Source organism: Vanacampus margaritifer, chromosome 11 (genome assembly GCF_051991255.1).
Source record: "Vanacampus margaritifer isolate UIUO_Vmar chromosome 11, RoL_Vmar_1.0, whole genome shotgun sequence".
Lineage (NCBI taxonomy): Eukaryota > Metazoa > Chordata > Actinopteri > Syngnathiformes > Syngnathidae > Vanacampus > Vanacampus margaritifer.
The window spans coordinates 579585-597964 of NC_135442.1; the positions used below are offsets into that span (position 1 = coordinate 579585).

At 49.5% G+C, this 18380-nt stretch overlaps 2 protein-coding genes across 2 annotated transcripts; one reads left to right on the forward strand and one right to left on the reverse strand.

Annotated features, from left to right (window-relative positions):
- Positions 1–1597: 1597 nt before the first annotated feature.
- Positions 1598–2984, forward strand: olig1 (oligodendrocyte transcription factor 1). Its single transcript, XM_077580635.1, has one exon. It carries the CDS (start codon positions 1672–1674, stop codon positions 2371–2373), a length of 702 nt encoding a protein of 233 aa, XP_077436761.1. The 5' UTR covers positions 1598–1671; the 3' UTR covers positions 2374–2984.
- Positions 2985–13590: 10606 nt separating this feature from the next.
- On the reverse strand, positions 13591–17841 carry hpxa (hemopexin a). Its single transcript, XM_077579245.1, has 9 exons — positions 17689–17841; positions 16633–16649; positions 16056–16291; positions 15608–15761; positions 15322–15534; positions 15152–15247; positions 14437–14567; positions 14220–14367; positions 13591–13858 (listed from the first exon to the last, which is right to left on the reverse strand). Exons 1-9 carry the CDS (start codon positions 17745–17747, stop codon positions 13629–13631), a joined length of 1284 nt encoding a protein of 427 aa, XP_077435371.1. The 5' UTR covers positions 17748–17841; the 3' UTR covers positions 13591–13628.
- Positions 17842–18380: the final 539 nt, after the last annotated feature.

Below are 18380 nucleotides of genomic sequence, written 5' to 3' on the forward strand. Positions count from 1 at the left end.
GTGTCAGAGGGTTCTGGTTGTGATCCAAGTTCGGTTGTGGTTGTGATCCAAGTTCGGTTGTGGTTGTGATCCAAGTTCGGTTGTGGTTGTGATCCAAGTTCAAGTGGGCCCAAGTACAGATGGGAAGTGTTTCAAGACTGTAGTCCTCGTCTCCGGATTTTTGGCTGTCCCAACATATGGGGGCTTACCGATTATTACGGCCATTAAAAAATGGTCTTGGTCTTGTCACGGTTTTGACTCAACTCCCAAAAGCGGCGGTCTTCTCTTGGTCTTGGTGTGTTCTAGTCCCGGGGCAAGTCTTGATGTGGAAAAACGTGGTCTTTAGCACACCGCTGGACCCTCTCCAAACTCCAAACCATCAAACCTGTCATGGTCTTCTTTGATCTGGAACATTCCCACCGACCACCAGGCAACTTCACAACAAGTGCCGGTTTTGGGACACAACTTCAGGTGTTCTTCGTGTGACCTCTTAAGGACAACATCCAACCTTTTGAGGACTTGTTTTGCGAGAGAGAAAGTGTGTGTGTGTGTGTGTGCGTGTGCGTGTGTTTAACAGAAGTAAGAATTGTGCTGCTGCGTCGTCATGGTGACCAAGGATGGATTGATCCCGGTCTTTTCTTGCCACCGTGACGACAGGAAAAGATGGCACAGGCGAGTCTTTTAGTGTGCAGGTGCACACGTGCCGTTGGTCCAAATGGATGATGATGACGCCCTCCTCCCCCGCCCCCGCAACACCACAAAGACCCCGCTCTTCCTGCAGCAGGAGCCTGGAAACTGCACGGCGGATATGGTGGCGGGCGCCCATCCCGCCCATGAGGGACACCAGCTTCTTTATTTGGGGCACATGACCTCCGCCAAGCAGGTGTCCCCTTTTTGCGTCCGCCGGATCCCATGTTAGCATCCTGCCTTCTTTATATTTGTTGTCAACACACACACGGGGACGCATGAGTGCCGGCCCACAGGTGGCGTCCCTTCCTCTGGTCCGTTTTCTGCACGGACTTCCTGCGCTCGTCCTTCTGTTGCAAACAAGCCGCCTTGTGTTTGTCCTCGCGAGGGACGCTCGCACAGCGGGGAGTCCATGTTTCCAGGGGGATGGCGGGGGGAGGGGGGCTGCTTCAGTGATGGCTTGTGTCAATGTTCTCGTTGTGACTTTTGAAGGTGGGGGGGGTGGTGGGCAGGGCTGGTGCTACACCAGGCCAGGCGGGGTGTTGCTATCCAAAGCAAGCATTTGATTTGATGTTTGTAAATATATCTATAAAAGATGTTCTCATCCGCCCACATATTGGTCAGCCTTGGGAGAGAAAACCATCCCTGTTGTTGGGGGGCAGAAACGCAATATTTGGCCAAACGCAGAAACGTTCACCTCGGCTAGTTGCCAACTAGTGTGTGCCTATTTTTGCACCCAAAGCTCATGCAAAGACTCCGGTCCTGACGGATTTCCTGCCATCCCGGCGGTGCTGTTGAGCTTGTTGGATAGGAGCTGCCCCAAGGTGGGGGTGGTGGTGATGTGGGGGCTGGTCAGGAGGGGTGGGGGCCTGCTCATTTAGCTCACTTTCCAGCATGTGAGGCATCACTTTCAGAGTTTCCACCGCCGAGCACGAAGGTGAAGCGTTTGAGTGGTCGTCGTCGTCGCGTAAAACATTTCTCGTTTCTGCGGGACTCAACTTGAAGATGAACGTTTTGAGCAACCCGATGCTCAGAGGCCCCCAGGAGCCCCACTGTGGACAGGACGTGACCACCTGCCCATCCGCCTTTGCCTCCCACCTCCACCTGCCGCCAGCACCGGGCGGGCCCGCCAGGGGAGGGTCCTCCAAGGCGGGCCGGGAGCTGAGTGCCGAGGAGCAGCAGGAGCTGAGGAGGAAGATCAACAGCCGCGAGAGGAAGAGGATGCAGGACCTCAACGTGGCCATGGACGCCCTGAGGGAAGTCATGGTCCCCTACGCCTCCTCCGCCCCCGCCTCGGTAACCCCCCACTCTGCGGGCGCCCCTCCTGGACGCCGGCTCTCCAAGATCTCCACGCTGGTGCTAGCGCGGAACTACATCCTGCTGCTGGGCTCGTCCCTGCAAGAGATGCGGCGACTGCTGGGCGAGCTCAGCGCGGGGGCGGGGCCCGGTCCCAGGCTGCTGCTGACAGGGGGATGGCCCCTCATCTCAAGTCCCGGGCGGCTCCTCCTCACCCGGGAGCCGTTCCCGGCCTCGGCCACCTCGCCCCCCTCGTCAGCCCTCAAGTGTCCCCTGCTGTCCCCCGGCCTCCCGGAGGCCCCGATTCCCCCTGCGCAGTGGGGCTTCTCGGGGTTGCCCTTGTGCCCGTGCGGCGCCTGCAGACTGCCCAGGTTGGGCCAGCTGGCCCCGCCTCCCAGGTTCCCCAAGTGACACCCGCAAGTTGGCCGACACTCCTGCCTGATGAGGTTTTGCAAAACGATAACAATCAACAAATGAAGACATGAGATTAAGGAATGAATTTTGTGCTGCTGTGACGACATCATGTTGACAGGACCGCTAACACTCGTTGACGCTAACAAAGACGCTAACTGTGGAGGTGCAACTTTTGGACCAGCTAATCAACAAGCGGTCCTCGTCTTTGGTCTGCTGCAACTTGGAGACCCCGGGCCGTCTCCCGTTGACGTCCCCCACCCCTCCCCTCGCCTCCCCCCAGCACGAAAAGATCAAAGTGTTGTAATGAGGCCTTTTGATTCTTTGCTCTTTCTCCAGATGACAATACGTTGAAACGGGACAGAAAAAGTGAGCGCTGGTCCTGATGGGGTCCTGATGGGAAACCCGGCGAGCACTTTGTGAGGATTAGTCGTGTGAAAGGAGCGGCCGCCGGTAGCGTGAGGCGCACAAAGGAGGCGCTGGACGCAATTAGGCCAGATGATGGCAAATAAGGACCAGGGGGGCGGGGCTTCATCAAAGTCAGATGCTCCATGTTGTCCTGCGTTCATCTGCATAAAGCTGTTTTGTGCCGGATTAGCTACCTTGCTACTTGGTCCACTCGCCCACCTTTTTGGTTTCGGGGGGGGGGGGGGACGCCCCCCCCTCAACCCATCCATCTTAAGTGCCCCCTAAGAGGGTGTCGCTTTCTACTGCCGGCTGCTCTCATTGTTGCGGCGTCGCGGGGGTCCGCTGGCGCTCTTTGCACTTTAACTCATCTCCTGCTTTCACGCACACTCACACATTTCTCTCACCCTCACACACACACTTGTCTTTGTATCATGGTGGGGACGTCTCATTGACATGATGCATTTCCTAACTCCTTCCTCGAACCCTAACCATCCAAAATGATTGCCCGCCCCCATTCCTTACCCTCAGCTCAACCATAACCCAATTCAAACCTAATTCTAAAACAAAGTCTTGACCTTCAAAAAGAGGTCCGAACTTGTGGGGACCACCCAAAATGTCCCCACAACGGTAGTTAAACCTGGAAAAAGACGCATGCATGGACCCCACAATGTAGCAAAGACACACACACGCACACACACACGGGTGCAGCACAAGGACCGTGTTTTCTTGATCAGCGTTGCTTCTTTGTAATTAGGAGTGTCAAAAGAATTGAAATAAAAAATGACACAAAACATTCCCCCTATTTTTCCTGTCTTCGATTTAATCTGAATGTTAAAAAAAAAGAAAAGAAAAAAAGGACATGTGTGAATGAAATTTGTATGCAAATGAACGAGTTGCAAACTTCTTGGCCAATAGGAACGATCCGTTGTTGTTCAACTCAAAGTCAAATATATCAACATCCATACTTTCATTTCAACAAAGTCATCTCATAAGAATAACTAATAATAATAATAATAATAATAATAGTAATGAAAATAAACAGTTCTATTCTCCCCAAATTTCCCAGGGTTGTCTATTTTGGGGATTTTTATTTCTTATTAAATTTAAAAAAAAAGTTTTGTGAAAATGTTGCAAGTTGTATTTTTCAAGAACCGCAAAAACTGTTTTCAAAAGTGTTTTCATTCCAGGAGACGGCAAAAAGGTTTCAAAATGAATTTCAAAGTCAAATTCCTTTCAAGTGATTTACATTGTTGGATTAAAATTCCTAATTTGTTTGGCGGGAAAAATAAAGCACGCGGCTACTGTAATAAGCTCGGGCTCTCCCAGTGACCTTTGAACCTTGCACGGCCTCTAGACAAACACACACACAAATTCCTCTTGCCTCATCACGCGTGCGCACAGAAACACACACCTAATATATATATATATATATAAAAATAAAGAGAGAAAGAGCGAGAGAATAAACTTCATATTCCTTTCAAGAGAAGTGACTAAAGATTTTTTTTTTTGTTTAAAGCATTTGTTATTATTCACTCACTTGATAGATTTGATAAATCCTCTTTTTATATTAAAAAATAAATAAATAATGGTAGCATTTGAATTAACATCCATACATTTTGCATATCAATTTGAATTCTTTTCCTATTTCAATACAATGATGATTATGAATATAAAGCATTTTCAAAATGGTTGATCATGAAACAAGTCAATCTTCATTCTTGGCAGCAAAAACATTTTTCCTCAAACACATTCACATGAGATTTGCGATTTCCGGAAAAAAGGATATTTGACGTCCTCACAAAGAAAAATCTTCAACCGCTACACTTAAAAAGTAGATTTAAAAAAAGAGCCATTTAAAAACAAAATGCTACGAAAAATATTCAAAATGAAAGATTGTCTTCAAAAAGTACAAACTATTTCATTCGTTTAAATGAGCAACATCAAATGTATCTTGTAAAAGTGAAAGCTGAAAGAAATAACGAAATCAAACACATAAAACTGCAATACATTTTTTTTATTTAAGAAAAGAATGAAAATCAGGAAATGAAATAAAGTCAAAAGAAAATATTCAAATATAAAAGGATTCCAAATTCCAACATATCAAATGAGAAAAAAGAATGTTGCATAAATCAAAATGTCAACAAACTCAATGAAAATCTCATGAAAATTTGCATGCACTCAAAACGCATACTTATTATTATTATTATCATTTATTTATTTTATTTATTCATTTATTTCAAAGTGTCGCCACGGCAACGCTCACTTGCGCCAGCTCACAAGTTTGTCGTTACCGTGACGACGACGGCCGGCCCACTCACCCAGACCAAGTTCAAAGGTCAAATGTCTCACACGCGCGTCGTGATGACATCACACATTGTGACGTCATCGGATTGACACGCACACACGCGCGCACGCGCACACACGCACGGACAGATAGATTTCCATCGTGTGTGTGTGAAGTAGCAATAAAGTCAAGGGTTTTTTTCTTCGTTTTTTTGGGAAGCACACAAACACGCACACAAACACACACACACACATCTGACCCATCCATCTGCTCACACACACACACACACACACGTCAAGGGCAAAGGTCTAAATGTGTATGTGTGTGCGTTGAAGTGTGTGCGCGCGCGTCAGGTCTGGACGGACGCCACAAGACTTCAGTGTGTGTCTCTGAGCGCCCCCCTCCGCACGTGCACGCGCACACACACACACGCACACACACACACACGCACACACACACACACGCACACACACACACACACACACACACACACACACACACACACACACAACACTTGTTCGTTGAACTTTCTGCTGACCAGCATAAAGTCAACACGTCAAGCCAAGGACATTGCACGTGTGTGTGTGCGCGCATGTGCGTCCTCCGGGAACTCGAGGGCGGGTCAACATTTGAGGCCGAGCAGAAGAAAAAGAAGACGAGCGAGCAAGTGCGCTTTTGCTGTGATGTCATCAGGTGCGCACGTGTGTGCAGGTGTCTCCTTATTAGCATACATTAGCATGTGTCAAAATCTGCCCCAGCGTTTCGGCTTCCTGGACCGCCGCCCGCACGTGAGCGCGCACGTGAGCGGCCTATTAAATTAACACGCACACGCAAAAACACACTCAAATTGCAACAATATCAATAATCAATCCATCAAATATTGGTGTTTGATTTTGGCAACGTAGGCCGGCGGTCCTGAGAGAGGGAGGCCTGCGCCGTCGTCGGAGTGGTCACAGCTTTAGCCGGCTGTAAAAGCAACATGCTAGCTAGCTATTTGTTTATTTACTTCAAATGTAATTGCATAGTGATAAAAAAAGAAAAAAAAAAAGGTAGATTGATGTTCTATGTTCCCAGTTTGGTCAAAGTTTTCCAAAGTAAAAACAGATGTTTGCAAATGTCTTATTTTTGATTAAACAGAAGATTCTTTCATGAAAGATGACAGAAATCAGTCAACAATTACTGTTGAAATGCTGAAATCGGAGGATTTGGATCAATTACAAAATGGCTCCAATTATCCAAATAGTTTTTGTAATAATAATAGTAATTAATTTGATCGATTACTTGCTGATTAATCAATTAATTTGGACAGCTCTAATACAAATATAAGATTTATATATTTTTATATCGATAGGCTCGTGAGAGAAAGTCGTGATTTGGACTGAAGGGACAATCGAGGATGAGTTTTGGCTTCTTTCTGCTCCTTCCCCAAAAACATTTTGGATCTTGATCCACATCAGGATCAAACTTTGGAACGATAACAACTGGCCAAAATTCAAAACCTCATTTGTAGTCCCGCTAAAAACAAAGGCGCCAAGGTGACTCGGGCGTCGCCGTCCTGTCTCAAGCGCCGGCGCCCCCCGCGGGGCAAACAGGACGCGTGTTTACCGGGCCGCTGTCGTCGTTCCGGGGAGTCTTGTCGCGCTCACACTGTGCGACACGCCAGCGCTTAGCCTCGGCCCGCGACGCATGCTAATGCTGAGATTTGCCGTCACCGCCGCCGCGCGCCGCCGCCATGTTTAATCAGGAGACAGATTAGGAGAGCCAGTCCACCTGGACCACGGCGAGAAGGCTTTAAACAGCAACGATGACCACAATCCATACGAGACCGCAAGCGGATGATGGAAGGACTAAAGACTAGCATGCTGAGCTAACGTCGGGATGCCAACAAAGACAAATCCCGTCAAATCAGTTCAGACATTTGTGAGTATATCCGGGATATCGCCATTTTTCCTGCTACTTTTTGGTGCAATGAATTGTGGGTAATCCACTTTCCACTGCTGATGTGGTCCAAAAGTGCAACGAGGACGGAAGAGGGCCACACGGGCGGCGGTGCGGGTCATGTTTGTGTGGAGCGGGTGGCAGTGGGAGGAAAGGTTTTGCCTGGGCTGGACGGCGCCCCCTAGCGCCCGGCAGATGCCATCGCTCTCACAATCCAATGGGATCTTTCGGCTGCAGGCCGTCAAAATCCAAAAGCTGGCCTGGAGAACAGGACCAGAACTGCAGTGAGTCCAACGCCATTTTAACAACTCAACTTATGGCAATAGCATCAAACAGGCACAACATTCGTAGACGTGATGTAAACCGTCTCATGTCAATATCGAAACAATGACATCATAGACAAACACCAGCATATAGAAACTGTACGGCAGGGTTATTTTAGCAACTGTTCAAACTAAAAAAAATAAATCTCAAATTCAAAAAAAACTTTTTGTTGAACTAAAATTCAAACGAAAATGCTTTAAAAAAAAAAAAAAACTAAACTAACTGAAGATACATTTGATGTTTACAAAAAACAACTATAATAATAGCAAAAATGTCCTTTGTTTGAGTCTTTAATGCACCTTTGGGGATGATTTGAAATCTATTGAATTTCACCGGAATGACGACGTTTGAAAATGTGTCAGACAGAAGTGATGTCATCACAAAAGCGCCTTCAGATGAGGCCACAACCAAATGCAACGCTAGGAAAGAAATGAGTTACTGTTCTCATGATGTTCCCGTACAAGCGGAGGTGGCAAATCCAGGTCCAGAAAGTCAAAACCCCGTCACAGTTTTAAGTCCAGGTTCATTCACCTTGACGGGCCCCATCCCTAGCTAGCTAGCTAGCTAGCTGCTCATTTACCTGCTAGGAAGGTAGCTAGCTAGCATCAATAGCTAAAGCCAAACCGTGGCAGGGTTTTTACTCTCTGGATCTGGATTTGCCGCTTCTGCCACAAGTAATACACATTGAAAAAATGGGAAAAAAACTAATACTGAAACTAAATAAAACTAAGCTTTTTTTTTTAAATAACTAAAACTAATAAAAACAGAACCACCCTAAAAACTCATTAAACTAACTTAAATTTAAAAAACCAAACTCAAATGAAAATTCCCAAACTATAATCCCCGCTGTGCGCATATTCAAGCAATAAATACGTCATTCAAACGGGGAAATCATTGCATGAACTGTGGAGCTTTTTTTCCTACACTAATGAAAGCACTTTGCACAACATCGCATATCAAACGAGGCATCAACAAAATGAATGGCAAAGACCAAACAAATGTGGCACTCACAAATTCCACTTTTTGACTCCTTGCAAACAAAGTCGTTGGTCACAAATTTAGGATGCGTCTGCAAGCTTCATCAAGCAACCAAGCGTGGGAAATTGACAAAAACAAGTCAAGAAAAAAAACCGACCTGCGGACGTTTCTCTGACGAGACGCCACTGCACTTCCTCATTCCTTTTCCCGCCCACTGATAGACGCACCTAATTGGCTGCACCAGGTCACGTGACGTCATCGCAAGCCAGGCGCTCTTATTGGTCAATCAGAACCTCACGCACAGGCAGAGGACGTTTAAAGGGACAGTTTCTAAGACTGTCTCTAAGATATGCTAACGCAGTAGTTTTTATTTTAATTTTAATGACTGACCAATTTTAACAGGTGCAAAAACTGACATCCTCTCAAACTGGAATTGGAAGTTGAAAATACTTATTTTATGTATTGTAGACTTGTTTTTGTTTTTTTAAAGGAACCCCAACTGTCATGTCAAGTTTGCTTATTTAGGTGAAAACTAAATTATATTCATGTCAGTTCAACATGTTTCATCGGAACATTTAACAAAGACGTTGTCGTCTTGCGTGTTAAACTAAAGTTACCAACGTGTGTGTTATCATTTTCTGTAGACAAGTTGAAATGTTTGCTGAAGCAAAATATCAACTCAATTGTCCATTTAGTCGACTAAAATTGCTCTTTATTTCATTGACTAAAATTGGATTCAAACTAAAATACAATAATTGGAGTCAATATTGTTGTCACGAATGACTGGATTTAGCTTGAAGCGCGGCGTGGTCGTGCCGCGGCCCCTCGTTGTCCCCTCGCCGCAAACTACGTCTTCTTGTGTTTCGGGACACAACACAGACTGTCTCAATGTTGCCTGACATCTTTTTTCTCCACACAAACATGCGCATTGTGCGCTGCGCGCGTGTGTGCGTGTGAATGCGTCCATTCTACGCTGGCGTCAATGCGTCAGTGTGCAAATGACACGCACACACACAAGCTGTCTCATGAGCTAGCATGTTAGCATCTATTAGCATCTGTTTGTGTCCCCATGCGGGCGTGCCGACAAAATGTCCGCAGCACTCGGGCGACTTACGCGCTCTCCGAGCAATTATCGGCGGTGAGGCCTGATGGGAGTGGGCGTGGCCTGACATCATGATGACTAATTTCCCTCAGGAGGACACACGCGCTCGCACCGCGCTCTCGTCACCGCGTCCTTTAACGAGGCCGCGACGCTCCCAGCGCTTCGTTTAGCGACTCGCCTCGCGCTGACATTTACGCACAAATTAGCACCTTAAGTGTGCGTTTGCATCTTTGTGTGCGTTTTCATGAGTTCAAATACGTGTTTGTTACTTTGTTGCACTGTTTGTGTTTTGTTGCTTCACTACGCCAGCTTCGATGTTAGGTCGGTTGGCCCGACATTTTGCATTGTTTGTTAGCATCAAGCTAGGCAGCTGCCACTTGAATCGTGTCTCAAATGTTTGCTCTCACGTCAAAGCAAAAAACAAATCCATCTGAAATAGCTCCCAAGTTGGGCGACTCGTATCTCAAGGCACCGCTGAAACGTGTGTGATGTTTTTCAGATTCCTGCCAAATTCAAAACTGCAGCAGAAGCAGGACGCTACATTTGGCAACATTTTAGTTTTTGTTGCCGTCAAACAAAAATGACAACAGAAAAGTCCGAAGGGCAACAGGGGTGGCAAATCCAGGAGCGGAAAGTCAAAACCCTGCCACAGTTTGGCTTCAGCCCCTACCTAGCGGGTAACCGGGCACCCGGGGATGCTAGCAAGTTGAGTTGGCTAGCTGGCTAGCCGGCTAGCTGGCTAGCCGGCTAGCAGCTGGGGCTGAAGGCAAACCGTGGCAGGGTTTCGACTTTCCGGACTTGGACTTGCCACCTGTGAAGGGCAGCAACCGGCGTTGGCGTACGTGATGTGGATCCCGTCCTGACGGAGTCACCCGAGCGGCCCGATTGTTGTGTGATGTCATTCAAGTTGCATCATCGACACACACACAAAAGTGGTGCCAGTCAGCACGTCCAGCTGCCACACACAAAACAACAAAGGAGCGCTTGTGCGGCCGGCGTGCCGTCACCGAGTGTGTGCGTGTACTTTTGTTGATTTGACCAAATATTAGGAACAGCTGTCGTTAGCAATGCAGCACGTCAAAGACTTTTCAGCTTGATGTTGGCATGTGTCAGGTGACCTCACATATGTGCCCCCCCCCCCCTCCCTCCCTCAGTACACCTGATCAGGTCTCAGGAGTTTGCGCATCCTCATTAGCAAATATTTTTCTCCTGTTTGTTAATTGTGTCCTTCTACACCAGCTGCCCCCCTCGCCCCCCCCCCCCCAACAGACACAGCCCCCTAACAGCCACTAATTGTCATCATAAGGAAGTGAGGCCTGTCGCAAGTGAAGAACAGCCTGTGTCAATACCGTTGTGTATTGTGCGTTCAGTGTGTATAGTCGAGAGACCCCCCCCCCCCCACCTCGCCCCCCGCCCCCACCCAGGGCCCCCAAACAGAGGTGAGGAAGCGCAGGGGGCCCAAGAGGACGAAGGCAATGTGCAAGTGTAGCTAATGACGAGAGCGGGAGACGAAAACCTCCACCAAAGAAAAGTGGGCGCGCTCGCCGCTTGCTAACTAAAAGTCAAAAACGGCCCTCGGTCGGTCCAGGTGACCCCCGCGCACCCAAAACAACACGCAGGATGGTCTTACATACGAGGGAAAAGAATATTGCGCAGACTGTTCCGGAAGGTTTACATTTAGCTTCAATGTAAATGAAGAAGATGGCACGAAGATGGCGGAGGTCATGTGACTTTCTTTTCTGTGTGTGTGTTGCTGATTTGCTGTGTTGGTCCCAGAGGCGGGAAGGTCATGTGGACTTTGCGCTTCATTTCTGACACAAGCTGCTTCTTTTTCTTCTTCTTGGCACGTTCAGCGCAACACCGACAGCTCAGCTCCGCCAGGACGCACGCACGCACGCGCGCACACACGCACGCACACACGCACGCACACGCGCGCACACACACACACGCACGCACGCACGCACACACGCACACACGCACACACTGGGGAGGCTGATGGGAAATCAAAGAAAAGTTAAGAGGATGAAGATGAAGACAAGCAGAAAGTTGTCCTTGATCCTTGTCCTGGTCTAAGTCCCGGCTCCGGTCTTGTTGCCGCTCATTTGTTCTTGTTGTGGTTCTTGTTGGTGCCCTTGCACGTCCTCTGCTCCCGATCCTGGCACTCGTCCTGGTCCCGCAACTAGTTCTTGACCTTGTTATGCTCCTGGTCCCTGCTCACCATCTGGTCCAGTTGGTGAGCCCTATTTCTCCATCTTGACCTGCTCCTTGTCCTGGTTCATGGCACAGTTGTGTTCATGTTCCAGCTCACGGCTCCAGGTTGTGGTCCCGCTTACAGTTCTCGGTCTTGTTTTGTGCTCCTTGCCACAGTCGCGACTGTGTTTTCATTCCGGTCCTTGTCAATGTTGCAGGTCACGTTTCAAGCCCCGCTTCTTAGCCCAGCCTCGCTTCTGTTCCTGGTCTTGTCCTGCACCTTGGTTCTGCTACTGCTCATAGTCCTTGACCTTGTTCTCGTTTTTGTCCTAGTCCTCGTGTCCTGGTCCAAGGTACAGCTCCGGACTTGTTTCAAGTTGCGGTCCGTCTTAAAGCTTCTGGTCCAGATGCCTTCTCACAGCGGTGACTCTCTTCTTATTACTCATCATTGTCTGGGTTCTGCTTCTTGTCACTGGTTCTGCTCATTTCCATTCCCTGCTTCCAGGGCCAGTCTGGCTTTTGTTCCCAGTCTTTGTTCTCAGTCTGTGTTCTGTTGCTGTTGCCTGCCACATTTGGAGCTCGCTTTGCTTTGCGGATCAACTTTGACCGCCTTCAACTGTTTGCAACACAATTGTGGAATTCTGGCTGCAAAATATCAGCGGTGGCTCCTTGTGTGTGTGTCACGTCCACAACTCGTGTTCCGTTCCAGTCCAATTACACAAGAAGGTCAAAGATGCTCTCAGTTACAGATTTTCCACTCGCTCACAGACGACTGTCCATTGTTTGCGAGTGTGTGTGTGTGTGTGTGTGTGTGCGTGCGTGCTGTCAGTTTGATGGGGGCGCCCGGGTCACACGTGCCCGAGTCTTTTTGGCGGTCACCGGTCCAGAGGGGCGGCGGGCCGAGACCATCTGCTCACCAGAGCCAACATTTACCTGCCACGCTGTTGGCCACTGGCCACACACGCACGCACGCGCACACGCACGCGCGCACACACGCACATGGGGTCGCGCCACACCAAACGACAGGCTGAGAGCAGATGTCCGTCAAGCCTCCTTGTCCACTTCATTAAGCAGAATCAGCACTCACACACGCACACGCACACTCATAAAGACAAATGCGCACCAACGCGATTCCTTTTTCTCACATTTTTCATTTCAGATTCCAGAACAGCCCCTTCAAATCACAAGTCAACCTCAGAACAGGAACTGGATCTGGTCCTGACAACTAGACCTAATCAAGCAATCCTCACACGTGGACTTCAAATATGGACGTCAGAATGAGACCCCCCAAAAAAAAGTTCTCAGAACTGGACCGTAGAACTTGAAATGAAGAAAAGCAGACCTCAGAAATGCATCTGACAACCGCTGCTAAAAACTACAAATGCTACATTAGCCTATTAGCATATTTAGCCAGCAGATCGCTTCATCTAAGGCGCATATTGTTCAATCCTAATTTTTCATTTTGTCATTGTGAATATTCTTCTTCCCACATGGGTGATGTGGGTCAGGGTTCATCGATTCCGGTCCTGGATGTCCGGAGACCTGCGGCTTCCAGATGTTTCCAGCTACCAACGTACCTGATACGAAAGATCAGGACGGTTACGATGAGCTGATTATGTGAATCAGGTGTGCTAGTGGCCGCAAACATCTCAAAGCTGCAGACATCCAGGACGTCCAGGACCGGAACCGGTGAACTCTGACGTAGATGATCGTTTACCAGATTGCAACAACATCTTCGTGTCTTTTCTTGCTTCCAACACTTTTCTTATCATCCCAATTTTTTGTCCAATACGCTTTGCGTCCCGCAACAAGACTCTCGATTGACAAGCACGATCATCTTTTGTTCATCATTTGGTGACTTTGAATGATTGTGTGCGCGAATGTGCCAGAAGGACAAAGTCCATCGAGGCAGCCAGTCAAAAGCCGGGTTGTGGCGCCCCCTGGTGGACGCCAGACACAAAAACACTGCAATCATGACAAGAGGGAGGCCGAGTGCGTTTGCTCATATTTATTGACAACAGCTCAAAGTCTTCAATGGTCGCAGCCAAACAGATCCATGGACACTCGGTGCTGCTCCGGGATGGACTTGCCGGCCACGAATTGCTGGATGCTGTCAAAGTGGTAGTAGTGGTTTCCATAGATGACGCGCACGCCGTGAGGGTCGCACATGGCGGCGTCCACTTTTTTGATCAAAGACAGCGGACGCTCGTTGCTGGCCACGCGAGGAAACGCCATCAGATCCACGTCGTATATGTGATCGCCTGAAAAGATCAAAGCGCACGTTTCAGCGGGCGGACCGAGAGACCCGAGCGAGACTTTGTTGGAAACCTGAACGAAGCAATCGGGTCCGTGCGAGTCTACCAACTGCTGTCAAAACTCATTTCAAGATCAGAAGCTAACCTGCGGAATGAATCGATTGATTGGCAGATTTGATAGGATCTTACAAGACCGTGAGAGACCACATGAGGGCCTTTCCAAAAGCCGACTACTTTGGCGACGTGCCCGTTAGAGACGAGCAGTGAGGACGGAGACGGGATAAGCAATGAACCTTGTGGGCCTTTCCCAGAGCAGCGGCTCTAACCCTAACCCGAACCCTTTCAACACGGCGGTCTGAAAGGTTACCTTTGATGACGTGAGCGATGGCGTGACCCTCGCAGACAAAGGCGGCGTCAATGGGACCCTCCAGACCCAGTACTTCCTTCACGCTTTTAGGGTAACCCTCCGTGAGGTTGTGCGGCTCGCTGACCTTGTACAGATACAGGTTGTTGTCCTGCACCCAGACACACCGCGACCTTGTCAACATCAAGACCCAAGACCAGAAAGCGGCGTGCAAGCAAACCTTCATCATGTAGAGGTGGTCCTCGTAGGAGAAGACGGCGTCCACCTCGCTGTGAAGTTCCTCGAAGGACGCCTCGATGGTGTCGGCCTTCACCGTGTCGTTGTTGCCGTCTCGCTGCAGGAAATGATGACCTGAGCAAAGAAGGACAAACAGCTAGCCTCGGCACTAGCAGAGTTGGCCAACCCGGGTCCGGCAAGCAAGAACCCTGCCACATATTGCTTTTAGCCTCAGGCGCTTCCCCTGAATCGGCAGGTAAATGAGCTCGTCTCCACCTGTTGAGTAGAAGCACGTGTGGCTAAAGTCCAACTGTTTCAGGGTTTGTCCTTTCTGGACCCGGATTCTCTGACCCTGGGCGCCAAACACGAGATCCAGGTCATTTCACCTCACATTTTTTGCCAGGCTGACTTTTGGTCAAAGCATTGTCATCACATGTTGCTGGGCAGAATTCAGAAGCTGTCTTCACTTTCACCCAATCGGACACTTGCTGTGGAGTTTTTTTTGCGAGATGGTTGCTAACCAGGATGAGTGTTGCTAGGCAGAATTGAGAGGACTTCTATCTTTGAACCTCATTGGATCCTTGTTGCTTGGCAAATCTCAATCGGACAAAATGTCGCGAGACCGAAGGTTAGCTACAGTTTGACCCCGCCCAATTCACAATCGCTGTCTATTGGCCGCTTGTTGCTAGGCAGAATTCAGCGCTTTGGCTCTGGCTCACCTCTGAAGGCATACAAGTTGCCAACATCGTCAGAGGTGATGGCATCCAGGTGGACGTGGCTGCATCTCTCGCGCTCCACGATGTCGGTTTCCTCGCCTGCAACGTAACGTAGCCTCAAGCTAACCGCAGCCGCTTTCCACAAACTTCTCCGAGGTGCGAGAGCGACTTACTGTAGTTGGAGCATCTCATGAAGAAGTCGCGGGCCTCCTTGGGGTACCTGCCGTGGACCTCTCCGGTCTTGGGATCAAACTTGGAGAACTGGTGTCCGTGGAAGCAGTAGTAGTGCTCCATGAAGCGGAAGGCCGACGTGCAGTTGGCCATGGTCTTGAACTCTCGGTGCTCCACCTTCTTGTTGCCCACGTGGAAGTGGTAGATCTCGTGCTCTGTCGGCAGCGCCGGCGCTCGCTCAACATTTGGAGAAGAAGTGCGACGCGGCAAGCGCGAGTCGGGACCAACCTTTGAAGAAGATGACTTCGTTCTCTTCGCAATCTGGCATGGGACACACCACGGCGGCGTCCAGGTGGTCCGGGATGTCCGGGAAGACTTCCGAGATGGGCTTGGGGAAGCCCTCCTCCAACTTGTGCTTGTAGTAGGCAAACACCTGGTTGTCCTGGAGGCAAAGGAAACATCGGCACACGTTTCGTTTCTCTCACACTTTTGTTGCCAGGCAGAATAGCAATCAAAGAGATGCCTCATTTTCAGCAACTTGAGCAGGGCGACCGCTGCGAGGTCCTTATTCGCTGTCAGACTCAGAATCACACATTTTTTGCCTTCATAAACGCTCGCTGCTAACGTCTCCACGCTTTCGTCCCATTGGACACTCGTTGCTAGGCAGAACTGGATTGCTGCGCTCCGCCGGCTCACGTGTGGCGCAATCACGTCAGAAAGCTTCTGGAGTACGTACAATGAAGAAGTAGACGTGGTCGTGGTCCGTGGCGTTCTCAAAGTGCATGCGGAAAGCGGCATCGATGTGGTCCAGAGGGTGCGTGGCGTCGTCCAGCTCGGGGAAAGACTCGTTGAGCAGCTCGGCTTTGCCGTGGAAACCCTTGAACAGGTAGTGACCCTTGAAGAAGAAAGGCATGCCCTCCTCGCTGACCGTCACCGCGTCCATCTCCAGACCCAGACAGCGGTCCGGGACGTCTGCACACAACGTGAGAACAACAACACTGACGCGTGCGAGCCACCATATGACGTGGCGGACATTTTGTAGCGCTGTTGGAATGGGAAGTCGATCGGAGTCTTGCCAGACTTTGGGCGACATTTTTGAGCAACCAAAAGGTTTGCCACGCCACAAAATGGCGGCGGCACAACACGATTTAGGGAGCGCTTTTTACTCATTCCAAACTCACTACAAAGTGTTTTTAGACATTTTAGGGAACTGTCTATGTCCAAAAATGGCAGAATCATGAAACGTGTGCCAGGGATTCACAAGGCAGTCAAGAAGAGGACGAAGGAGCAGACGGAGGTGGAAGCTCACTCACGTGGGTGGTCCTCATGGCTGTGGGAGAAAACAAAGACGGCTTACCATTGTGGCTTTTCTTTTCTAAAACTGAGACTGAATTTGAAAATGGCTGCTGAAATTGACATAGTGCTAGCTAGCTAGGTAAATGAGCACCTGTGGCGCTCGCTAGCTAGCTCCTGCGGCTAAAGGCAAACTGTGGCAGGGTTTTGACTTTCTGGACCTGGATTGGACTTTTGAGGGATGAAGTCCGGATTTTGAGAGCGAGACTGCCTCGTGCAAGTCAGTCGTTTTGTTTGGAGAGATAAACTCATTCTTTTGGCAGAAAGATGATTCCAGAAATGGGAGTGAGAAAAAATGGGTTTTAGCTGCTTGCGTTTCATGTGAAACACTTGAATGTCACGTCGACCTCATCTGACCCTTTATGATAAATGCCTTACAGATTTGCTGAGGAAAATCAATTGCAATCAATAACATCATCAGCTGACACAAATAAGCTCCTCCCCCACAACATGCAACGATTTGCACCCGTCAGTCCTGCAACATCATTTGCTGACACCACTTTTGTTCGGGGCTTCGGTGCCATCTTGGAACGTTTGCAAAAACACAAAAGAATTGAGCAAAGCCTGTGAATAGTTTGAGGTCTTGTTTTTGTTCTTCAGGTGGTTCGTTGATCTTCCTGCCATCATTTTATTCTTGCCTGTCACTAAACGTCAACGGCGTCCGTAGACGAGTTCTGCTATCGAAATCATATGTTTAGATCAAAGTCGTGAGGCGGGATCGTTTCAGGATCGGCCGTGCTGAATACGAGGCAAACCTTCAGGCCAAGGTACGAACCCCACCGCGACGAGCCGTACGCCCGCAATTGTGGAATCCAGAAGGTCCAGGAATTCAAAACCCTGGAAGCCACGAGCCACGGCTGCTTCGACTCAACAGGCTGGTTTTCTTGCCAGGTGAGGAGAAGCAGCCGAAGCTGAAGCCGATCCGCGGCAGGCTTTTGGATTCCCCAGCCCGGGTTCCACCCTTGACCACACGAAATGTACACGCTTGGAAAGCCGAAAACCAAGAAAAGACTTACTGGTCGGTCCACGCCGAGGACAAGCACAGGCACAGGACGGTGGAGAACAGGATCTTCATGGCGGCCTGACAAGAGCGAGGAAGACCCGAGTGACGACTCAACGGGTCCCCGTGCCATTTATAGCATCACGGCAGGAGCAGGGGCGAGCCCGAGCCGTTCGATCCAGAACGCCGTGTCCCCAAGATGCACCTGCGTGGGCCCGCGTGGACTCTGGAAAGCAGAACAGATCGATACGCGCAAGCACACACGCTGCCGCATCCTGTGAGGCCCCTGGCCACATGCCAAGGCCTGCTTGGGTTCACGTGTCTTATTTTCGCATGCGAAGTGTCCTGAAGTCACTTTGCCTGAGGCGAGGGACTGACGGGGACACGGGTCAAACCAGGCCCAGAAGGTTCCAGAAGGTCCACAGTGAGAGGTAACTAACCCTGCGTGCTCGCGGGTCAGGCACACAGCGGCCGTTGTGCAACGCGCGTCTGTCGCTGAACATTAACAGGATTTGTGTTTGATGACGTGGGCGGACGTTGGTGCGACGTCCGCCGTGGGCGGTCAACATCCAAATGCGGCTAAATTCTCCTTCACCTGGCCCACATTTGACCCGGAGGATCCTCGTGGCCGGCCTCAACTCATTTTTAAGGGTCACCGTCCGTTGCTTAAGGACGCGTACCAAGACCCGCTTGTTGCAGACGACATTC